Consider the following 21,383-nt stretch of genomic DNA (forward strand, 5'->3'; position numbering starts at 1 on the left):
AATATTGAATCTATACAAAACCCTCCTCATCATTCCTTGCGCAGCGTCCATTTATCCATAACATCAACCGTAGACAATACAGAAACTTCCTTACCCTGAGGATTCTTAGTCTTCTCCCACTTGCCATAAACCTCCTTCGTCTTAATCTCAACATCATTACCCACAACACCATTCACCGTCGCTCTCATCAGCATGAAACTGGCATCCAGCCCCTCCGCAAACGTAGCACCCCCTCCAACCGTCCCACGGGGCTTCAAATGAACCACCATCTCAGCAGGCGAATCTTTCGTAGCCGCTCTATGTGTCGTAGCCGCAATCCACTGCTGTCTTGGCCCAATGGCGCGCACAGAAGGTAATGGTGCTAGAGGGTCGAGAAGATGGGATGGGTCTTCGCCAATGGGGATGGTGACTTCGATGGCAAATACTTCTGTGCCTGCTAGGATGTTGCTCTTGAGCGTAGGGATAGCTTTGATGGAGAAGACGATGTTTTGAGGTGTGTTGGACTGCGGCGGTATGTTGCGGCCTGGGGAGTCTTGAGAAAAGGCTAGCTTTTTGAACCACGACTTGATCTTGGCTTCTTTATTCTCAGGTAGATGCTCAATTGCTAATTCGCGACCATCTTCTTCAAGATCTGGCTGCTCAGGGAAGATCCTTCGAGGCTTGCTCTCTTTGCCGGCGGTCACACTGAAATTGAGTTCAATGGAGTAATCGCGCTCCAGTAGCTGCGTCGCGGTATACACCACTTTAGAATCAGGAGCTGGCTTTTTCCAGACACGGTCTTTGTTTTGGTCAATGAAGTGGTCCATTATATTGACCACGAGATGTGGAGTGAGGACGCCGGTGTCATGATTCCAGATAGGCTTGATGGGGAAACCAGAAGGACTGATTACACCAGTCCTGCTCCATTGGATTCTCTTTTCTACTTCGGATTTTGGCAAAGCGTTTTTGAACTCCTCCGTCATCGTCAAGAATGGCTTCATCTCGCAGACAAATGTCATCGAGTCTTTGTCGACGCTTCCCAAACTGTACCGCTGCTGGTGTGGCGGTAGCTTGAGCTTGACAGTGTAGTCTACCAATCTCTGCCCCTGGCCTCTTGCGACGAGGCAGAGAATCATGTCCTCGTTACGTGTTCGGTACGCGCAGCTTAGAGGAATCTCTGCATTTGACCCTGGACGTTTGGTGGTGATTGTCATCTCGAGATCGGGGAATGATTCCACGATACCACTGCGGACGATGAAGCCTGAGCCACCGATCTGCACACGATCTGCTGGTGCCCTTTCGAGATACAAGTTAAAAACCCAGCGAATAAGATCGCGGACAGGATCACTACCTCCTCCCATAGTGTTGGCTAGACTCATCGCGCCGTCGACGAGAGCATCAATCCAAATGTCATCTATGAGAAAACAGTTGACGCTCTCTTCCGCAAGGACAGCTGGGTCTGGGAACAGATACGTCGCTGGGACCAATTTCAACGACATGAGATTGTCGATGAGCCAGTTGAACACGAGACCCAGTTGAGGAATTGAAGAAACGACAGGCGTAGCCTTGCATAGTTCCAGAGTCCTAGCTTCAAGCCAGGGTTTAGCTGCGCTTTCAAGATGTCTGCGCAATTTCTCAAAGGTCATGACGCCTGGCGCTGCGGCCATGGATGTCGCTGCGGGAGCAGGGACTTGCCATCTTAAATCTCCATCTCTCGGCAGACCCTTCATCTTTGCCGCCACAGAGCCCTTGAAAAGCCCATCAAGTTTCGACAACGCGCTATCAACAACGGCATCCGCCTTGTGCATGAGCTGCGGTTGCTCACTCTCTGCGTCTTTGGCTTTATCGGGATCCTCGTTCGCAGAGATCTTGGACTTCGTTATGGCCTTCATGCACAGCTTTCGGCGGAGGTAGGCGATGGCCATCGAAAATTTAGCATCTCGACCGGCGAGTGTTCGGCCTAGCTCCCAGGCCGTGTTGTACGAGATGTCGAGAATTCTGGCTGATGTGTCGATGATTTGCAGATCTGTTCCATGGACACTTGGCTTGATGCGCGCTTTGCGCGATAAACCTGGAATAAGCGGTCCTCGGTACAACGCCATGGATGATTCACCGGCGATGTCGCGATGACGCACGATAGTGTATCCCTCTGTGACCCTTCGACGGACCCATGCAGCTGATGGATCATCTGGCTTTTCAGAATTTGCGGGAGAAAGCTTGATCGCCAAAGGTCGAATGTTCTCCTGCTTCGAAAGATTTTCGAACATCTCAAGTTTCTTATTGTGCGTCTCCCAGGTAAAAGTCCAGGAGAACAGCGAGACAAGTGCTACTGTTGCTGAGGCCTGGCTCGCAGCTTTCCAGTCAATGCGGCCATCCAAGGTCTCAATTGAGACGATGTGCGCATATACTTTGATCTTCTGATCTTCCGAAATATATGGCCTCGCGCGATGACTGATAAGCGTGCTGAGTTTATTGGTGACATGACCACTTTCATCCTTGACACCGCTGTCCGTGATGTACGTGAGGAGTTTATAGCGATCCAAGTCTGCCCCTTCCTGCTGTCCCGTCTTGCCAGCTGAGTCTTGACGCTCAAAGTACATCTTGAACGCGCTGCTCTTGACAAACAAGAAATCAGCAGTTGCTGGTGATCCATCGCCCTTGACTGGGACATCAGTGTCGGAGTAGTCATTCTTATGACACCACTTTGAGCGATTACTGTTGAAAAGGCTCAGAGGAAGTGTGAATGTCCGGGTACCTGAGGGTTTAGCAGCGCTGGTCACCTCTGGAGGCACACACAGATCCTCATCAGTGAAAAGAAGCAATGCAAGCCAGGGTGTGGGAGCAGTGCCCGCCTTGTATGTTTGCGACCGCTCCCAAGGTGTCGCTCCTTTGAGAACGACATGAGGAAGCGTTGTTGCGCTCACGGTGCCCAGATTTGGCGGATAGTATGAGTGAACAAGCTCTGGTGGTATGGCGTATGGGTGACACGCCTTGACAGTGACGGGTTGTGTTGACACCAGCTTCTCAGTGTCGTTGCCGGATTTGACTTCTTGAGTTGTGATGATTTCGTATTCGCCCGGAGGCATTGGGGGAATCTCATAGGCGTAAAGACGAGCTTTTGCGTCGGCATTGTCGTAGGCAGTTGAACTGCTGGACGATGCCGTCGCGATTGGCTTAGTATTAGACATCCTGCCACTTCAATTGAAGTATGATGACGATGAGAAAGGCAGCAAAATGTTCAATGAAGACCCGTTGGCCAAGCTCAACTGCAGAATTGATTAGGTGCCTTTGATATGGAATGAGAATGAAGGCTTCACAACACAGGATCCCCAGAGCTTACACGAAGCAAGCCTGTCAATGGCAATCACCTTGGCCATGGTGCCAATCTCGCCTTGGAGCGTGCGATTTTTCAAAGGCGATTCGTGTCTAGACTCGAGCCCTTGTTGGCTGCATCTATCCCCTGCCAAGCGGAATATAACTGAGATCACTAGAACATGAGACCTGCATCAAAACTATCGAAATAGTAAATCACGCGCCTGGGAACTTGCCCGTTTAGAACTTGAGCGGATACGGCGTTTCCGTTTCGGTTGAGCAACAGAGGCAAATCGATGCACACGCCCTGAGCTAGCCCTTGGGACTAGGCGTTTCTTAGCGAGCGTCCCAGCTCCCGGGCCGCTAGTGGCCGTTCAGCCAGCCGCTATAAGGGGAAACAGGGAGACGCTAACCAAGCATTTGGTAGTGTGTTGCCGTTCTTCCCGTAGGCTTCTGGGGGAAATGTTCCGCTGAGGGACATAAGTATACCGTGTGTGCCGCACTGTTTGATGACTTGAGGACCGGACCCTGAAAGAGTGGTTGGTAACTGGGCCTCGGCCTGTGTGTCTCAGTCGCGTATCGCAAGCTGGATGAGCTCTAGCTAGCATCTTACGAGTGTTGCTTCCGTGCTATTAGATACTAGTGATGGCTAGAACTGACAGGGTATCTAGTGCTGCGCATCTGATTGCCAGTGAGGTAGGTAGGTATGTGAAAGCTTGAGGTTGATTACTCGCCATTGACCATAACGACCATCTTCACTATCGCCAACATACGACCAAACCACTGTCCCTTCTCCATCAAGTTTGTTGGCGCATACTCTCACAATGACAACGACGATGGCTTCTAAAACTCCAGCAGTCGACCCAGCAGATGTGTCAGAAGATGAGCAAGAAACTCCAATTTACTTGGAGACGCCAGACGCCCCCAAACCACAAAAGCCCATCAAGAAGGCCACAGACATTGATTGCTGGTCCATGAACCTCGATGCCTTCATTCTCAATCAGCACATCTTTAACAAAGAGCACTTTATCGCACCACTAAGTAGACCTGACAACTCGTCATTCCTGTCGGGAGAGTTCTCAGCGCCAGATGCAATCCCCAATGTCGACATTGACGGCGCGTATCCATGGTACTCAAACTCTCGAATTGCGGATATCACAAAAAGACCGGAAATTGATAAGAATGATCAAAATGTCTATGACGGCATGTTGCGCAAAGAGCGATTGGGCGTCTATCTCCATTGGACGCTGCCGCAGCATTTCCGTAATGGAAAAACGGAGGATACTGACGATGAGAAGGCAGGCGATGTCGCAGTAAGTGTAGCAATTATCCAATATTGTGTCGAAACAGTCATGACTGACCAGTGACAGCAAACACATTTGCCAGATCGTTGGATAGTCTTCAGATGCATCACTGAAGCTTCTGAACCCGGCGCTCCTGCGTTGGCGGCTTTCATAGTTGAGAGCAATCGCATCCGCCATTTTGGCGGACATTTTGACCCTTCCACAGACGATACTTTCGATGTCGAGACAGAGGCTTCTCCCTTCATTGACCAGAAAGTCTCAGTGGAAAAGCAGGTCGATGTGTTTATGGGTATGAGACGCAAATTTGACGATGACTGGAATGACCCTGATCCCAATGGCATTTACCACTCGCCGTTAACCTTGTTGGACTCTGCGAACCCTCTGTTCGCAGACTTCCAGCATCACAACTCAAATATCTTCTCCATTCACGACGATGTCTCATGGAAAGACAGCGCTGGTAAAACTATCCAGCCTGCGTCTGCGACTATCTCTTACGCTGTGTTTGGCTATCATTCGACATTTCATTCGCAGCATGACGAGAGAAGATCTATTACCCACGGTGCCATGTACAATGTTAAGTGGACAAGAAATGCACCACCCAAAGAGTCTGAGGCGCTCAATATCGCCAGGAACGTGAGCAGCAAGCAGCCTATAGCTATGGGGTCAGACTCCCTGGAAGCGCTCGAGGCCTATCTTCATGCTTTGCCAGAGGAAATTATCGCCGTGGAAGAGAAAGGCGACAATCAGAAACAGGAGCGCAAGCCCTGGAGCAACAGCGACTGGATTGCGCTCATCGACGAGATGAAGATGGCAATTGGACAATCCGGTCAAGGCGGACTTCTCGACGCTCACGTACCGCAGAACCTCAGAGCGGGTTTCAAGCCTACAGATGGAGGCAAGAAATGGCGCTTCAATAATGACAATGTCTCGGCGGATGGAAATGACCAGGCCATTGACCCCAACAAGATGAAGGAACTGCGTCTTCCTACCGCGAAAGAAATGATAGCCTTGCTCAAAGCGGACAGGTTCCAAGCTTACATAGATGCTCTGGACCGTCAGGAAGGATACCTTCGTCATCGCCTCTTCTGCGAGTGGTGGAAGCGTCGGGCCCGTGTAACAGGAGGTCGATGGGCAGAGCCTTCAATTCGCGCGGAATGCAGCAAGAGAATCCGCGAAGATCTAGCAGCTTTGAAGACCGTCAAAGAGTTGCGCAGCAGGTATAATCAGGACCTAGTACCTGCCGATCCTGAAAGGATGCACGCTACTGCTCGATCAGAGTTCTTCAGCCGCACGTCTCCTTCAATTATCATGGGCGGGCTTGGTACAGCGTGGCCTTCAGAGTTTCTTGTCAAGAAGAACAACAAGGCTAGACCACTGAGCTCACTGCCATTCACTGGAAAGCAGGGCGCTGAGCTCGTACAGCAGTGGTTGAAGGAGCTGGTGGGAGCCAAGTCAGGCGATGCGAATCATCAGCTCTGCATGGTTCACGGCATGAAGCTCTTTTTCCAGAATCCAGAACTAGTCAAGAAGATCACCGATGCACAAAAGTCAAACAAGGGCCTCATGCGACTTCCAGACTTGTTTGAGTCTCTGGACAGCCTCAACGCTCTCAACTACACAGCACCAGGATGGGTCCGTGTCGGAGTTGATGCGTTAATGCAAGAGTGGGCGTATGCCTTGAGTATCGGCGATCCAGAGAAGATGAAGGCGCCTAGACCTGCTTACTACAACAAAGCCGACACTCACTGGAATGATACGCAACCATGCCGTGTGTTGTTCCTAGAGTGGGAGATTGAGTACTACCATCTGCCCAAGCGATTCTGGACACTGCAGAGATTAAGCGATGGTACTGCAGACTACAGAATCGCTCCCGGAGTCAACATCTCTTCATTCGACATGATGGATCTACACAAGCGTACTGTCTCCGGACGAAGTATTCTACGTCCCAATGCTGAGTGGGCCATGACAACGTTGGCGCAACAGCTTCTGGACAAGCTAGATAACGAGTCTCTCGAGAAGGCAGGCCTAGCAGGTGGAAAGACAGCGATTCTTTCTCAGCTAGAGAAGGCCCTGAAGAGTCTCAATCTCGTATCCGGAAATCTCGACGGTTTCACGGATCAGCTTCTCACTCTTCACGGTGGAATCCACGTTTCGCCATATAAATCCGATACGCATCCCCCTCGTAATGAGAAAGAGACATCGCTTCTAAACGCGCTGCTGGAGTCTGAAAACGGCCACGACGTTACGCCTTTCGGAGAAGACGTTTGCTCTATTGACAAAGCAGAGCGGGACTTCAAGCCTGTTACCCACGGCCAAGCACGCTTCACAAAGTTCAACATCGTCGATAAATTCGGCCAGGTCGTCTCGCCAATCCACACTCCAGACGTCATCAATAAGGCTAAGCCTCTGTATCCCTGCCTCGGCCGCACGATAGCGTGTCAACCGAACGAAGCAGAGGGCGGAGGCTTTGCCAACAGTGTGGAACTAGATGAAGAGCATCGCTCGCAATTCTTCCAGCTCGGTCACCGCATCAATCAAGACGCCAGACTCAACGTTCAATTTGTGGTGAATTCCGCTGACGTTGCTGCTCACCACGAGACAACGCAGTTTTTCAGTGGTGATTATGAAGGAGGTATTGGTCGGAGACATCATGTCTGGCGCCCGACTACCGAGTACGAGGATCCTGTCTGGGGCTGGTTGATGCTTGACTTCCGCACGATGGGCATTCAAGTCTACAATGCCGCCGGTGAAAGTATGGGCGAAGCTCTGGTACCGGATAATATCCACGGCAAGGCATATTGGCAGGTTCACTACGCCGAGGGTGACATGTCGGAAGCAGCCAATGAGTCGTCGCAGCTTCAACAGCTCATGAAGCGCATGTCTGATGCCAAGTTCCTCGTTGGTCTATGGGCAATGCTTGCTGATGCATGCCAGAATATTTACAACGACCCTTTGACTGGTGATGCGCAGATGCTCAATATGGTGGGACGACCGCTTGCGCTTGTCAATATCGGTATGAACCTTGAACTTGCCACGCCTGTGATGCAGTCGCAGAGCTACCAGGACTTGTTGAAGAAGGAGGAGATTAAACTTGACGAGTACAAGTTTGAGGTTCTTCTTGGCGACAAGTCGAATCTGCGTGATGGACTTATCGGCTACTTTCCTCCATCGCCAGAGCCATCTACACCCATCGAACCCGCTCCCATTCCACAGCCTCAAGACCGCGTTGCAAACAAAGTCCCCGACATCAATTGCGTCTACACCGAGTTCGGTTATCCAGGACGTAACATCGTCGCGGGTGATAACCAGAAACCGGACTCGTTCGCCTCTCCTAGCTCCAGCAAGGTGTATCTCTCGCCTATGCATGTCGATCCCTCCAAGTGCATACCTGATCCTACCAAAGAATACGCCAAAGCGTACGACGCAGCAGCAGCTTACCATCGCGGCATCTGGAACCATCCTTCGACCGTTGTCCTCGGCGCTATCGTCGACCCTTACCAGCCCGTTCATATCGCCACGGGTATTCTACCATCAACAACCCTCAAGCTTCCCCAGTGGATCATTGACCAGACCCTCAAGAAGCTACGCATTCTCTTGCGCGGTGGACCCGTCCTCACACGATCAGACCTTCCAGGTATCGACACCAGTCTCGATTCATGGAAGAAGCCTATGAACCAGACTACGGCTGAAGCATGTATTCCTGCCCTTACGGACAAGGGCGAGTGGTCATGGCTACAGCCTAATCTGGCGCCGTATACACTGCCTGGAGATGATGATGAGTACCTACCCCAGTTCGTTCCGTACAACTTGAAGTCAGCGCCTTCAGACTATCCCTTGGAGATGGGTCCGCATACGGTGCTCGAGGGTTTCTACAAGTTCGAGCTATCTCAGATGAAGCCAAATGCAAAGCTGAGAGCAGGTAACCCAGCGGAGGGTAGTGACACAAAACAACAAACGGAAGTGAAGAAGTAATTGAGGAATGGAGGAAGGCGATCGCCTAGCTACGATTTCCTTCGCATGTACATAAAGTGTTTATTTGTCTATCGGATGTTAGTCTATAAGGTAGTTACGTCGTCTCTCTTAATACAATACCACAATGCACATTTCGAACGTCATCCATATGCCCAACTCTAAATCGGCTACCATAGATCTATGCGGGGGTATGAAGACAATTACATTGAGTAAGATATCATCCTGGGTTACAGGGTCTGTATCCGGCCGGCCCCGCCGTTCACAGCCGGGTGCTCCGGTTGCGGAGTCCCCGGACACGGAGAAGGACCTCCGTCCTCAAAGTATATAACATCAACAGACAGTTCAATCCTCTGGCATCAACATCTTACATTCACTTCACAATCTCAAATCATGTCTCAAAATCAAGAATTCAGCGAAGGCTTCAAAAAGGGCCTCAAAGTCCGCGGTGAAGTTCTTGGCGAAGAATACGTCTCCAAAGCAGTCGCAAGTCTCGACAACGAATACTGGAAACCCGCACAAGAGCTCATCACAGAATACGCTTGGGGAAACGTATGGACTCGACCTGGTCTTGATAGAAAGCAGAGAAGTCTTCTCAGTAGGTGATGCGATTATATCAAACCACCTTTCTGACGAGTTTATAGCTTTGGCGTTTTTGACGGCGCAAAAGGCATGGCCGGAATTGACGCTGCATACCAAGGGAGCTATGCGGAATGGCTTGACGGAGATTGAGATTCGCGAGGCGGTTTTGCAGTCGATGATTTATCTTGGTGCTCCTGTTGGGCTTGAGGCTATGAGGGTTACGGAGAAGGCTATCAATGAGTTTAAGGCACAGGCTGGAGGTGATGCAAGTGGTTCAAGTGACAAATGATCCAATGGCTATAGTTATCCAAGTTCATTCATATCCTTTTACCCTTGAGGCGTTGAACTGACTCGACTATATCAACGAGGCGATGACTTCCCTTGTTCCATGCGGGTTAACGGAAGTAGCACGTGTTCGACCCCACCAGATGCCATCACCTTATTTACCCCTCCTCATAGATGAACATCATACTCGTATCATATACCCTTTCCTCACAAAATCTTTTTCAGAATGGCTTCTAAAATCCAAAACGTAACGGAGTTCTCATACGTTACCCTCAACGAGGGCGTTAATGTTTTTGATGAATCAGCTGCGGCAAAAACATATCAAAATGTCCTTGAGACAGCATTGAAACAGCCTGGTGCTCGACGAGTTTATACTGGTGTTGAGGTTGAGAATCCTTCTACGCTATGGTTGTTTCTTGACTGGGAGACTTTGGAAGATCATGAGAATTATCCCAAGACCGCGTAAGTCAACACTTACTTCATCTTTTGGCTAGTACTAATACACTCCAGTGATCACGGCCCTATCATCGAATCTCTCAAACCCATCGTGGACTTTTCAAAATCCATTAACAAACACGTCACCCTAACCCCCTTCCCCCCAGAAGACGTCCTCAACAAAGACTGCTCCCCCGTAACAGAAGTCCTCCTAGCATTCTTCCCCTCAGACTACGACGTCGCAGCCCGCGCCACAGCCACCCGCCGTCTCGAGGAGTTCACCGGCGTAGCACTAAAGACATCCCGTGACTGGCGCGGCATCAGCTACGGATGGAGTGTTGAGAACGACGTGCCCATCCGAGGAGAGGAGGGCAAGACGGGGAGTATGATGGCGGCGTTTATTGGATGGCCGAGTGTTGAGGCGCATCAGAAGTTTCGGGAGACGGATGATTTTAAGGAGAATATTGGGTTGTTGAGGGAGATTCCGGGGTTGGTGAAGTTGGCGGCTTTTCATGTTAGTTGTGTGAGTAAGGAGGCTGAGGGGTTGAGTGAGAGAGATGCTGAGAAGGCTCATGAGCATAGTCATGATCATGGTGGTGGATGCTGTTAGTTCCGTAGACTGTGCTGTATACTTTTTTTATTTGGGTAAACACAAGATTTAAAAAGGCCACTCAAGATCATGGCTTCTACACCTAGCCAAGTTGTCCCAGTTGTCAAAATCTCCTCATCTTGGACAGGGAAATAAGATATCAATATCCTTCCTAGCTCCTCGCAAGATTCAAAGAATGCCTAAGAGATACTCCAATGTGTGTATTCTTCTTAGAGTAAGTAACCAAAATGTCCGTGTTCGCCTTGCTTTTATGTTATCGTATTTCCTCTCGTTGGCTCAAAGGCCGGGGTATCAATCGTATTCATTACCCATATATCCCGTTATTCCACGACAAAATCTCCTCCCTCTGTAAACTCATTATGCATACTCAACTCCTCAAACTGAGCAGCCAAGTTCCTAATATGTCCATCACCAGGCTTCGAAGCCTCAAGATCAAAATCCAAAACCCAACTTCCAAATGTGCCACTCTCGTCTTTACTGGGTGGTGCAACCTGCTTCGGCGCCTCCAACGCACGCATGAGTTTGTTTGCTTCAGCAGCAGTCATGCTCCCATCTCTCATGGCCATAGCTAAAAGCCCCTTTCCAATAGGTTCGCAAACGGGGAAGCAAGCGCCGAGATCTTGGCAGGCTGCTAGACAAACGAGGAAGTAGAAGTGCCAGTGTGCTTCTTCATTACTACCGCGGCGTCGGTGCTTTTTGCCGAGGCTGGGGGCTTGGATGGAATGGTTGCGCAGTGCGGCGTCGCGGATTATGGTGTTGCTGACGTGCACGACTGCCGAGCTCAGAACGCTGAGAGAGTGAGCGTGGGGATGGTAGAGGCGGCTGATGAGGATGAGTCGCTGGAGCTGGTTCGTTGATGCTCGCAATGCTGCTTTGGGAGACTCTAACAGCGCCGGGTTGAGATTCTGATTGCTTGGATCCATGATGAAGGTGTGAAACAGGTGCGTGATAGCAACATGTAGTAAAATACTGCATATCGTCAGTAGCATTCTCAACCTTGGGACGCGTTACGGACTTGAACGCCAAAACATGATCAGGCATATTCCCTGGGTCAAGGGACGACATCTCCGGCGGTAACGAATCCGTAAAGGTCAATATCTTTTGATACTTGGCCTCCACAAACGCCAAAGGAATCCTCATCGAAGCAGCAGCAGTATCACCGTGATGCGCAAAGTAAACCGCTATGACCTCCTGCATTATGGTCCAGAGCTCACATAGCGCTTGAAATGTTTTTCCTGCATAGTCAGGGATGAAGTGTGCCGGCCAGTGAACTGCTAACCTTTCATCTATCGTGTCCTCGCTGCTCCGTCCGGGGACGGGAAACATTGGTGGGAAAGCGATGGGTTTGGTTGGGACCCAGAATGTGTTTAGTCTGAGGTGTTAGTGGGACGTCAGAATGGGGAGGAGGGTACATACGTTAGGTAGCTGTATGCTCCCCAGGCTGTATGGGCCATTGCACGTTTGGTGTCGGGGTCTAATCTATCGAATGATGCTGCGTTTTCTGGTGTGTGCGGTATGCCAAAGAGCTTTAACCGCTCCGCCATTGCGCGGCCATCGTCAAGAAGATCATTGCTCGAAACACTGGATTGCTCAAGATGGCAGCTGACACTGAGCATGAGAATGGCAGCGACGTTGACTAAAGAGTCGGATGATCGCTCAGCGCGCCATAATACGCCAGCATCTCTCATAAAGTCCTGGCTCAAAGCGCCGACAGCTTCGTCAATCACAGAGTAAGCTTGCTATGGCGGATCAATATCAGTCTAAGAGAATAACATGTGGCGAGTGGCGAGTGGCAACTTACACAGGCGTGGGCCAGCAGGGCATTTACCAGAAAGGGTGAGCAGTACTGATGGTGGCGGTGAACGAGGTCGTGTATAAAAAGGTATGGGTCGAACAACCCAAATATAGAGTGATTGCCCTGCAGGTACAGTGAGATGGCGCTGGCAGCGACTTCGTCGTCAATAGACACGCCAGTCCAGTACCCAATCTGCAGTTGGTGTAACCTCTCATCGCAGTACTTTTCCCGGTGAGGGGCAGCGACGTCTTCCTCTTGTTTTATGCGAGGACGTTCAAGCGATTGGGGATTCGGTGTAGGTACAGACTGCTCATTGCTAGATGATGTCGATGGGGACATTGTGTCAGACGGCGACGACCCATCGAGTAAAAGCCCTTGAGACGAGCGCTGAACAGGTCTCAATCTAGGATCGGCGCTCAAGGACGGTAGGTCCAGGGGAAACAAGGTAGGGTAGGCCATACCATGCCGGACCGTCAGCTCAAACTCAAGACCTGACGACGTCGGCGGCGACATGGCCTGCGCAGTCCGTATGCCGGAGGGCTGAAGCCTGCCATGCATACTCCCCTGCAACGACGACAGTGCATCGGAAAGGTTGCTCGTACCTCTAAGCTGTCTGTGAGTAGCGAGGGCTTCATCTTCGGGAAGCGACAGTAAGAACTCGAGGATGTCACGATGCTCTCTGAGTTCACGCTCGACATTGCCGAGGTGGTCACTGCTGTAAACACACGTCGTTCCCCATTTCTCGCACTTGGAGCAGCTTGGTCTCTTACCATCACACTGGGTAACAGCATCAGCAGTGGGTCAGACATGAGATAGGTACTATACGGCGGGAAACTTGGTTGACTTACACGGGCTTTTTTCAGGCGGCAGTTCTCGCAGGCGTTAGGCCTGTTGGCCCGCCTCCGCCTAGCAACGCGCGTGTCTTGATCCTGACCCCCAGGATCACTCGAAGTATCAGGTGCAGGAAGCAGAGTCTTGTACGGCATGACGTTAAGAACGCCCCAGTTCCGCGGTGGTGGTAGCTAACTAGTTAGTTGACCGTCCAAGGGTGCGACAGTCCCCTGGACGTGCACTTGCCCTACAGGTACATTCAGCCCCAGCGTGTCTTGGGCGTAGGACGTTGAATGCGGAGCGTGAGTTTTCTCGTTGTTTACCAGGGGGCGGCCACTAAGGCGAATATCTCGATCGTGGAGTTGACAAGCCTCCCTGAGGATCGGATCGGTAAGCCAGAGACAGGTTGAGATATTTTCCCGTGCTGGGATCTGATTCGACGGGAGGGATGCTTAGTCTTGTTTCTGACATCACCCAGCCAGCCTCTTTTTCCACGCTTTGCTGTTTGGGGAAAGGATCAGGCACATCGGTTATGACTCGGGTTTAAGACGTGCTTGATGAAACACAAAGACTTGTAACAAGAGACAACGATGGCATTCTGATTCGACTTTTAGTTGTTATTGAAGTTGTGATTCATGCTGACAAGTTCTGGCCAACAAACGGGTATCGTATTTCTTACCCAAAGGGCATGCCAGGGACATATGTTCTCAACCCCACGATACCCGAGATCTTAAGATCCGCAGATAAGCTCCAGGATACGATTGGCCTATGCATTCCGCTAACTATTTAACCTTCACGAGAACTTCATTTACTTCTGATGTTCTAATAGGTGTTAACAACTACATGTATCTCAATTTACTTCAGTATCTTGGCCAATCATTTCCTGGGCCTTATTCAAGACTGCTGGCAATTGCCTACGTGTTGAAATCCAGCGAGAAACATCGTCAGGGTATCTCGATAATGCCACAATGTTATTCGATGAATACTACATTTCTTTCTATCCCAATAAGCCATAAGGTTCCCAAATCCTAGTCGTACAATTAACCTTGTCAACACCCCTGCGTCATCCTTGTGCTCAACGTTACCTTGATTATCTGTTCAAAAACTCAAAATGCTAGGGCCTGCATTTATGTACACTATCATGAGAATCCAGATATTTATGTTCTGTATCAGAATTCACAAGACTCATAAACCCCAATCTTAAATTCTGGAAATGCTTCTGTCTTGATCCTCCTTCACTGCCTACACGGTTTCCCGGCCTCAGTAAAACCAAGTCTCGGCATCCTTATCTACATGACCTCACGATGCCAAGATTTATCCTGTACTATACATAAACAAGGACTGTCTAGTCCCAATCTAGAATCATTAGCTCTGCAGCTACTCCCAAGTTCCCGCTCCATCGTGAGAAACCAAGGACCTCATCTCGCGATGATCGAAGACATATCTCGGCTCGACCCGCAAGCTCAGAAACAAAACGCCGGTTCAAGTACACACAGCTCGATCCCCTCGTAATCACAAACTAAATATTTTAGTCCTATGCATCAGTAAACGCTTCTAGTAATCTTCATTATCTCATCTGTCTCACTACCACAGAGCGTGGTCGAAGTGAGACATTATCATCTGCATCCAGCCAGTGGGTCACCCGCAAGCAGCATCCCATCCGCATTCATCACCCCCAGATAATCACAAACCATATCAAGGTTATTAATAGACTTCCCCATGGCAATAAAGCCTTAAACCACCCTTCCGAGACCAAACATCAGCCTTGCTTCGGAAAAATGTCATTTTGTTTTACCTCCTCACTCACGGGCTCACTCTCGTTCAAGCCTTGAAGGCTTTATTCACACCATGGCAGCAGTCGAGCTGTACCATTATCATCCTTCGTTTATTCTTTCTCTTGTTGCTCTTGGGTTGTTTTCTGCTTCGACGGTGGTGTGTTTGTTGCAGATGATACGATGTAGGACTTGGTTTTTCATACCGTTCCTCTTAGGTTGTACCGGTTAGTTAAGCTTGTCCTTGGGTCGAATATGAGGGATGTTTAATGACTAGAGAGTGCTGACCTTTGTAGTTGAGGCTTTCGGATATGCTTGTCGTGCTATATCAGCTTCTGAATCTCCAGACTGGACTTTCGTTCCTATTGCTATTCAGACTTTTGCGTTTCTTTTAGGTCCGAGCTTGATTACTGCAAGTATCTATATGATTCTAAGCAAAATTATCGTTATTCTGGATGCAGATATTTATGCACTGGTTCCAGTCAAAGTAATCCCGAAGGTCTTCATCTTTGGAGATTTGGTCGCTTTGGCAGCACAGTTCACTGGTAAGATCACCTTTCCCGTCTTGATCGTATACTCATATGATATAGGTGCTGGCATCTTGATAAATGCCACTTCGGTCAGTCAGCAAAGAACAGCCCAGCTTATCATCATTGGTGGTCTTGCTTTCCAGATCTACTTCTTCGGCTTCTTCACTTCTGTTTTGCATATCGTGCACAGCCGCGTTATCGACAACCCATCTCGCATGAGCACCAATTTGACCATACCTTGGAAACGCTGGATCATCGTTCTTTATATCTCTTGTGGCCTTGTAATCGCTCGGTCTGTTTATCGAGTAATCGAGTACGCCACCGGTCCTCTCGGCATTCTTCAAGCCACGGAAATCTACTTCTACATCTTCGACGCAGGATTCATATTCCTCGTTACACTTCTCCTCAGCCTATTCCACCCAAAGCAACTAGCTACAATCTCTACAGATGATCTGACAGATGTTGAAAGCGTCATCGCCACTCCTTCAAAGCCCCCTCCTCAGTATCAGCCGCCTCGGACACCCCCGAAATATTTACAACCACCACCATATCTCCCGTCTTATGCGAATCTCAGGAATCGCGGACCTTACTATCATTACCCTCAGTCCCCTTACAGAACTCAGTCATACATACAGTATCCACCACCACTACACTACTACCAGCAGAGAAGACCTCCTACGCTAGCGCATCATCGTCCACGGACTAACAGGACTTACAAGAGCTTCAATACTTCCTTGAGCTCTTCTTCTAGTTTTGTTAGTATATACAATCCTCAAACCGGCCAGTATGAGCCGTTCAGGCGGTAGTCACTGTGGTACTCAACGTCTGGGTCCATGTCTTCTGGAGTATTCTTGGTACTTACAATCTACATAAAGTCTATGTTACTCGGCAGCAACTTGCGTTGGCTGCCGTTCTGTCCTTATCTATGTATTAAACTTAGAACAGTCGAAATAAATACTGCAATCGCTCTGATCTTCCCCGTTCCCTCGGTCCCAGCACCAATAAGGCATTGTCATTCTCACCCCAAGGTCTCAACCTCCTCCAGAGTCGCATCGTCCACAAAGAAAGAAAGTGCCGTACAATAACCCCTAATCTGCACACTCGGTCCGGCCTCCCACTGAGCCTGCGTCCAAGAGCACGTCACACTGGCCAAATAAAAGTCCCCAGTCTGCTGGATGGACCCAACCGAACTAGTCGTGCCTTGACCCACGCCTTGACCACAAACCATCGTGGGGGAACCACAGTTAACAGTGTTTGTAACCTTCACCCAGGCGGAGAACTTGTAGCTCTTGCCGGGCGTGATCCAGGTTGGCTCGATGAACTGTTTTACGCCCTGCATTGCGCTCATGGGGGTGTTGCCGCTGTAGAAACCGGATTGACTGCCAGTGTGGACATCGGATGCTATCCGGGATAGAGTCCCGGACATAGATACCCAGGGGGAGACTGAGGCATCCTCGAAGCCGGGGTTGATGACGCGGTTGGATGGGATTTCGGGGGCTGCTGATGTAGTGGTTGAAGCCTCGGCGGTGGTAGTCGAGACGAGGGTAGCAGACGTCTCGCTCTCAAAAGTGGTCGTGGTCTCATCTAAGGTTGTTGACAAATCTGTTGTCGCGTCGAGTGTAGTTGTAGGCTCTGCGCTTGAAGTTGACACCAAAGTCGTGGAGATCGACAAGGCGGAGGTCGATGTGGTCTCAGAAGCAGTCAACGTCGCATCATGAGAGATAGTAGATGAGCCTGTTTCCACCGAGAGCGCCGTCGATGTTTCTGTCGCAGATGATGTGGACTCGTTGTCGGTACTCGTAGGAGCATTGGAGGTGGCCGATGAAGAGGGCTTGCATGGCGATGCTGCAGCAAGCTGGCATAGCGCCAGAAGCAGTGCAGGGTGAGTGAATCTCATTTGGTGATGATGTCAGAACAAATGCAACGAGAAAGAAGGGAGAAGAGACAGTAATTGAGTCTATATTTATTCTTAAATGTAAACTCCTCTCTTGTTATATCTCTTCAAGTAATAATTACCACTAACTGGGTGAACTATCGCTTTGTATCTAGACTATTGAAAGTAGCGCCATAATCAACGCCCACATTGGGCCATGGTGGAAATGAGCTGAGTCCCTTCATTGAACACTAACAAAACAACATGCTTGCATCGCAATAAAATACAATTCATTCTCATCAACTTCGCGAAAAATACCCCATAATCTTCTGCAACGTAGTCTTCTCAACAACAGAATCTCCCGTCGCTTTACCCATCGAGTCCACAATCGTCGAAACAAACGTCTTGCCCTCAATACACCCAACATTCGACTGTCTAATCTCCTGTCCCTTCCTCACAGCAGCAACCATGATACAATTCGTCTCGTTGTACTTAACACCAAGATCGAATCCCGTCTCGAAGCCCAAAACCTTGGCTTCACCCAATGGTTTGAGCTCCGTGCCTGGTTCTGCAAGGTAAATGTGGTAGGCGTCTATGTCGGTTGCGCCGTTCCAGCTCACGAAGCCCATCACGGTGTCTTCGCGCTTTTCGACGACGAGGGCGGGCGTCCATTTCGAGGGTGTGCCTGTCCAAACGTCTTTGAAAGCGCGATAGCTGGTGATGGACTCGTCGTAGCCGAAGCGGGCTTGCCAGCGGAGATCGTGGCCGTCGTCGGGGCCGTACTCGTGGACGACACCACCTGCACCCCAGCTCATGAACTGGTTCCCATTACTCAATCCAAGTTGATAGCTTCCATGTTCAGGCGAGATCTTTGCACGATCTGGCGAGAGAATACGCAAAACCTCGGGCTTCTCATCTGGATGCGGTGGCAGCTTCAACTTGAGCAGCAAACCCCGCGAATACGTCTTTCCCATATCCTCCGGACTGTTGTGATTGTCAAACATACTGAGGATCATCTCCCTCGACGTGACATTATGCGCGCGAACGTGGTTCTGCCACCGGAATCGTCCATGGTGCGGCAACGCGCCGAAATCTCCTCCCTTGGTATTCCCTCTCAACTCCCAAAGGATCCTACCATTTGAGCGTGAGACCAGATACACGGACCAGAAGTTTCGACTGCTGATGAGGAATGAATCGTGGTTGACGGCTTGTATAGAGCTCAGATGGAAGAAGTCGTATGGATTCTTCGGCCCGCCGTAGCCAGAGGATGAAATCAGTGGAAGCATGGAGTCTTCAGGCCAGAAATGGTCGAGGGCGCTCCAGCTAAAGAGAATCTCCTGCGTTTCGATATCGATCTCAAAGAATAGAGAGTCGGTCACAAAGCCGTGTTCTGACCCTCCCATTCGCGTAAGGTTGTACATCGTCGTGTTGTAAGCCGTGACGAGAATAGTTCCTCGCGTGGTCAATTCCTGCTCGTGAAAGTCTAGCCCACTAAGGAACTTTTGACCATACATATTGGTGATGATAGCATCGAGGTGAACAACCGTCTTCTCGTACTCGCTATTCATAACGATGACTTCTCCAAATCCATGGCTCATTTTTCGGTGGCCGCGCCAGAGAGTAAGGAACTGCTCGTTGTGAACGGTCTGCACACGAAGACCCGCAGAATCGTAGGGTTCTTCGTCGTGGGCGTATATCATCTCTGCGTTCTGCTTCATGATGAACGAGGCAGCTTGCACAAGACCCCTCTCGGCGCCGCTGGACTGCGGTGTGATGAAGACGTATCCCTTTGCGAGTGGCTTTCCATTGGGGTTCCATTCGATATGTGGTGGTTTATGCGGCGAGCTCTTGAACCGACGATACACATAGGTGTGGTCGTTTTTGGGCTTGACGATGTCAAAGTTACTCCAAGAACGGAACGTCTTAATTCCCTTCTTATCAACAGACTCGCCAGTTTTCTCATCCTTCGCCGCCTTCACACCCTTGGCACTCTTCCCTTCCACCTTCTTAGCCACCGGTATCGCTTTCGCATCGTTCGTCCTCGATTTCGTCGTCGCAGGCTGAACATTATCTGTAACCCCCGGCACACAGTAAACATACCACCAGAGCAGAATAGTTATAGAAATAACCAGAAAACCCAGTCTTTTGGCCCAAGGAGAGCCCGATATGACAACCATGATTGCGATTTGCACATGACAAAGCGCAGATCGGAGAGGACCCTTGGGGTCTATAAGGTTACTCGTGCCCTACGCAAGGGAGTTGTAGGATGATGACATGCAATTCTTATCATGTTCATTTTTTTCTGGAATGAGCCCCTGTCTTGGAAGCATTCCAGAGGGGTGGTGCAAGGGTCGAATGATGATGTCTCCCTTGACAAGATGGGACGGTGATTGGTGGTGTCTCAGTCGGTGATCGATAGTGGAAATAGAGCTAAACTTAAAGATATTCGATAAATTGGATTGCGTAATTGTCCTTATCTAGGGCTGTGGATTATTGTCGTAGAGTACAAGTATTGAAGAGTTCAATTGATTGAGGGAGGGAATCAGTTTATCGCCGATTATTTGAGTCAACGCCAACATCGAGTGTGACGGATTCACAGTATCACGGCAATTGGGACATTCCCGACCAATGGTTACTAAGTTAGCTAAGTTAGTATGTGACAATTCCTGTTTAAATAAACCTGATACATTATAAAGCCACATGGCGGTCATCCGCCAAAAGTATTGGGCCGTCAAACAATAGTGTCTTGACCTTACCAATAGTTGAAGGTCATTTCGAGTCACCTTCATCCAAAGCCCGAGGAAGACAGGTCTCATGTTCCGAGGATGGGATGCCTTACGTTAAAAGTTCAGTAGGTACGTAGACCAAGCAACAATAAGATCAAGGCCATTGCGCTGCAAGACAAATGCCGACCCTTCGGAACACTGCTTCCTACACTCTTGTAATCACCACTGATACTTTGTATTGTTACCCGATCGCTACATTTGCTTATCGCCTAAGAGCATACGCTGCTTGATCAACATTGCCATGGTAGCTGCGGTACAGCTGCCATCCCGAACATCACGCTAGCCAGATTGTTCCCGGGCAATTGCCAAGATCAACAAAGCCTGGACCATTCTCTTGTCGATGTTTCGAGCTTCTACAGACCATTCCTGTAACCCCATGTGTCTCTTTGTTCCGAAGTCGAAGCAGAACTTGAGCAGAAATAGCTAGGATGGCACAGAGATCGCACTCCCCCGATCTCGTCCACCAATAGCTCATGGATCGTTGGGTATGAATAACAGGAAATCACCCAATGTACTGAGGTTCAGTACAAAAACCCGTATCTTCGTCCTAGCATGGCGTCGGTCGAAGAAGCTGTGCGTCTTTGTCGAGACTGACGACATGGCACCATTCGCGGCGGTGCGCTTATGACAAGGAAGGATTATGGGATAATGTTGTATCGACCGAGTTCGCGTCGTTCGAGCTAAATTGTCATTGGTCATTCGCGAGTGGTCTTTCGCGAGAAGGTCTTGTTGCCGACAACGTCAGGTGGGAGTACTCTTGCACTGGTCCGCACAGCGAAGGCATGCACTTGCGAAGCATCGTCGTAGATACGAGCTTCAAAATGGATCCGTGCAGTCTGGAACGCTTTCGGAAGTATTAAAGGCCCAATTCTCAGCTATGGAAGCGCCGTGGCTAACGTCCTGGGCTGCGGTGTCCTTCATCGTTTACGCTCTCGAAGTTGGGACGAACGTGGAGGTCCAGATCACTATCGCATTGGAGCTTCCTGTACCCATCTTTCATTGGGTTCGATATGTCGATTGCATGGTAGCTATGGCTATATCATTGTATTCGTACTTGTGATCGCTGTCGTCTTCGGGCGCATCGTGAAGGGCTTCGGTAGTCAATATGCTCGTTTGCGACGCGCTCATCCGGCGCGACCATTTTTGGCGCGCGGTCGACAGATCCTTTATTTCGGGTCCTTATTCTAAAAACCGTTCTCGACGGCCACCAGGCACTATTCAATTCAATGGCGCGTCGTCGCGAATACCCGTGATCTTCGTGTATTAGATTGGATCCGAAAGTAAACACAAAAGATGAAGTTCTGGCGGGTTCTTGAGCTT

General features: G+C 49.8%; 8 protein-coding genes across 8 annotated transcripts; 4 read left to right on the plus strand and 4 right to left on the minus strand.

Annotated features, from left to right (window-relative positions):
- Positions 1–29: 29 nt before the first annotated feature.
- On the minus strand, positions 30–3,167 carry FSUBG_4534 (uncharacterized protein; the record flags this gene model as incomplete). Its single annotated transcript, XM_036682534.1, has 1 exon — positions 30–3,167. The coding sequence occupies one exon, from the start codon at positions 3,165–3,167 to the stop codon at positions 30–32; it is 3,138 nt and encodes a 1,045-aa protein (XP_036539949.1).
- A 948-nt stretch (positions 3,168–4,115) lies between these two features.
- Positions 4,116–8,567, plus strand: FSUBG_4535 (uncharacterized protein; the record flags this gene model as incomplete). The annotated part of the gene is made up of 2 exons (XM_036682535.1): positions 4,116–4,604; positions 4,662–8,567. 2 exons carry the CDS (start codon positions 4,116–4,118, stop codon positions 8,565–8,567), a joined length of 4,395 nt encoding a protein of 1,464 aa, XP_036539950.1.
- A 390-nt stretch (positions 8,568–8,957) lies between these two features.
- On the plus strand, positions 8,958–9,435 carry FSUBG_4536 (carboxymuconolactone decarboxylase; the record flags this gene model as incomplete). The annotated part of the gene is made up of 2 exons (XM_036682536.1): positions 8,958–9,162; positions 9,209–9,435. 2 exons carry the CDS (start codon positions 8,958–8,960, stop codon positions 9,433–9,435), a joined length of 432 nt encoding a protein of 143 aa, XP_036539951.1.
- A 222-nt stretch (positions 9,436–9,657) lies between these two features.
- Positions 9,658–10,476, plus strand: FSUBG_4537 (uncharacterized protein; the record flags this gene model as incomplete). The annotated part of the gene is made up of 2 exons (XM_036682537.1): positions 9,658–9,893; positions 9,942–10,476. The coding sequence occupies 2 exons, from the start codon at positions 9,658–9,660 to the stop codon at positions 10,474–10,476; spliced, it is 771 nt and encodes a 256-aa protein (XP_036539952.1).
- Positions 10,477–10,796: 320 nt separating this feature from the next.
- FSUBG_4538 (conidial development fluffy) lies at positions 10,797–13,257 on the minus strand (the record flags this gene model as incomplete). Its single annotated transcript, XM_036682538.1, has 5 exons — positions 10,797–11,445; positions 11,492–11,848; positions 11,893–12,215; positions 12,278–13,048; positions 13,120–13,257. The coding sequence occupies 5 exons, from the start codon at positions 13,255–13,257 to the stop codon at positions 10,797–10,799; spliced, it is 2,238 nt and encodes a 745-aa protein (XP_036539953.1).
- A 2,041-nt stretch (positions 13,258–15,298) lies between these two features.
- On the plus strand, positions 15,299–16,210 carry FSUBG_4539 (RTM1; the record flags this gene model as incomplete). Its single annotated transcript, XM_036682539.1, has 1 exon — positions 15,299–16,210. One exon carries the CDS (start codon positions 15,299–15,301, stop codon positions 16,208–16,210), a length of 912 nt encoding a protein of 303 aa, XP_036539954.1.
- A 212-nt stretch (positions 16,211–16,422) lies between these two features.
- FSUBG_4540 (uncharacterized protein) lies at positions 16,423–17,301 on the minus strand (the record flags this gene model as incomplete). Its single annotated transcript, XM_036682541.1, has 1 exon — positions 16,423–17,301. One exon carries the CDS (start codon positions 17,299–17,301, stop codon positions 16,423–16,425), a length of 879 nt encoding a protein of 292 aa, XP_036539955.1.
- Positions 17,302–17,576: 275 nt separating this feature from the next.
- Positions 17,577–19,454, minus strand: FSUBG_4541 (uncharacterized protein; the record flags this gene model as incomplete). The annotated part of the gene is made up of 1 exon (XM_036682542.1): positions 17,577–19,454. One exon carries the CDS (start codon positions 19,452–19,454, stop codon positions 17,577–17,579), a length of 1,878 nt encoding a protein of 625 aa, XP_036539956.1.
- Positions 19,455–21,383: the final 1,929 nt, after the last annotated feature.

The sequence above is a fragment of the Fusarium subglutinans genome (genome assembly GCF_013396075.1).
Source record: "Fusarium subglutinans strain NRRL 66333 chromosome Unknown NRRL66333_c0000041, whole genome shotgun sequence".
NCBI lineage: Eukaryota > Fungi > Ascomycota > Sordariomycetes > Hypocreales > Nectriaceae > Fusarium > Fusarium subglutinans.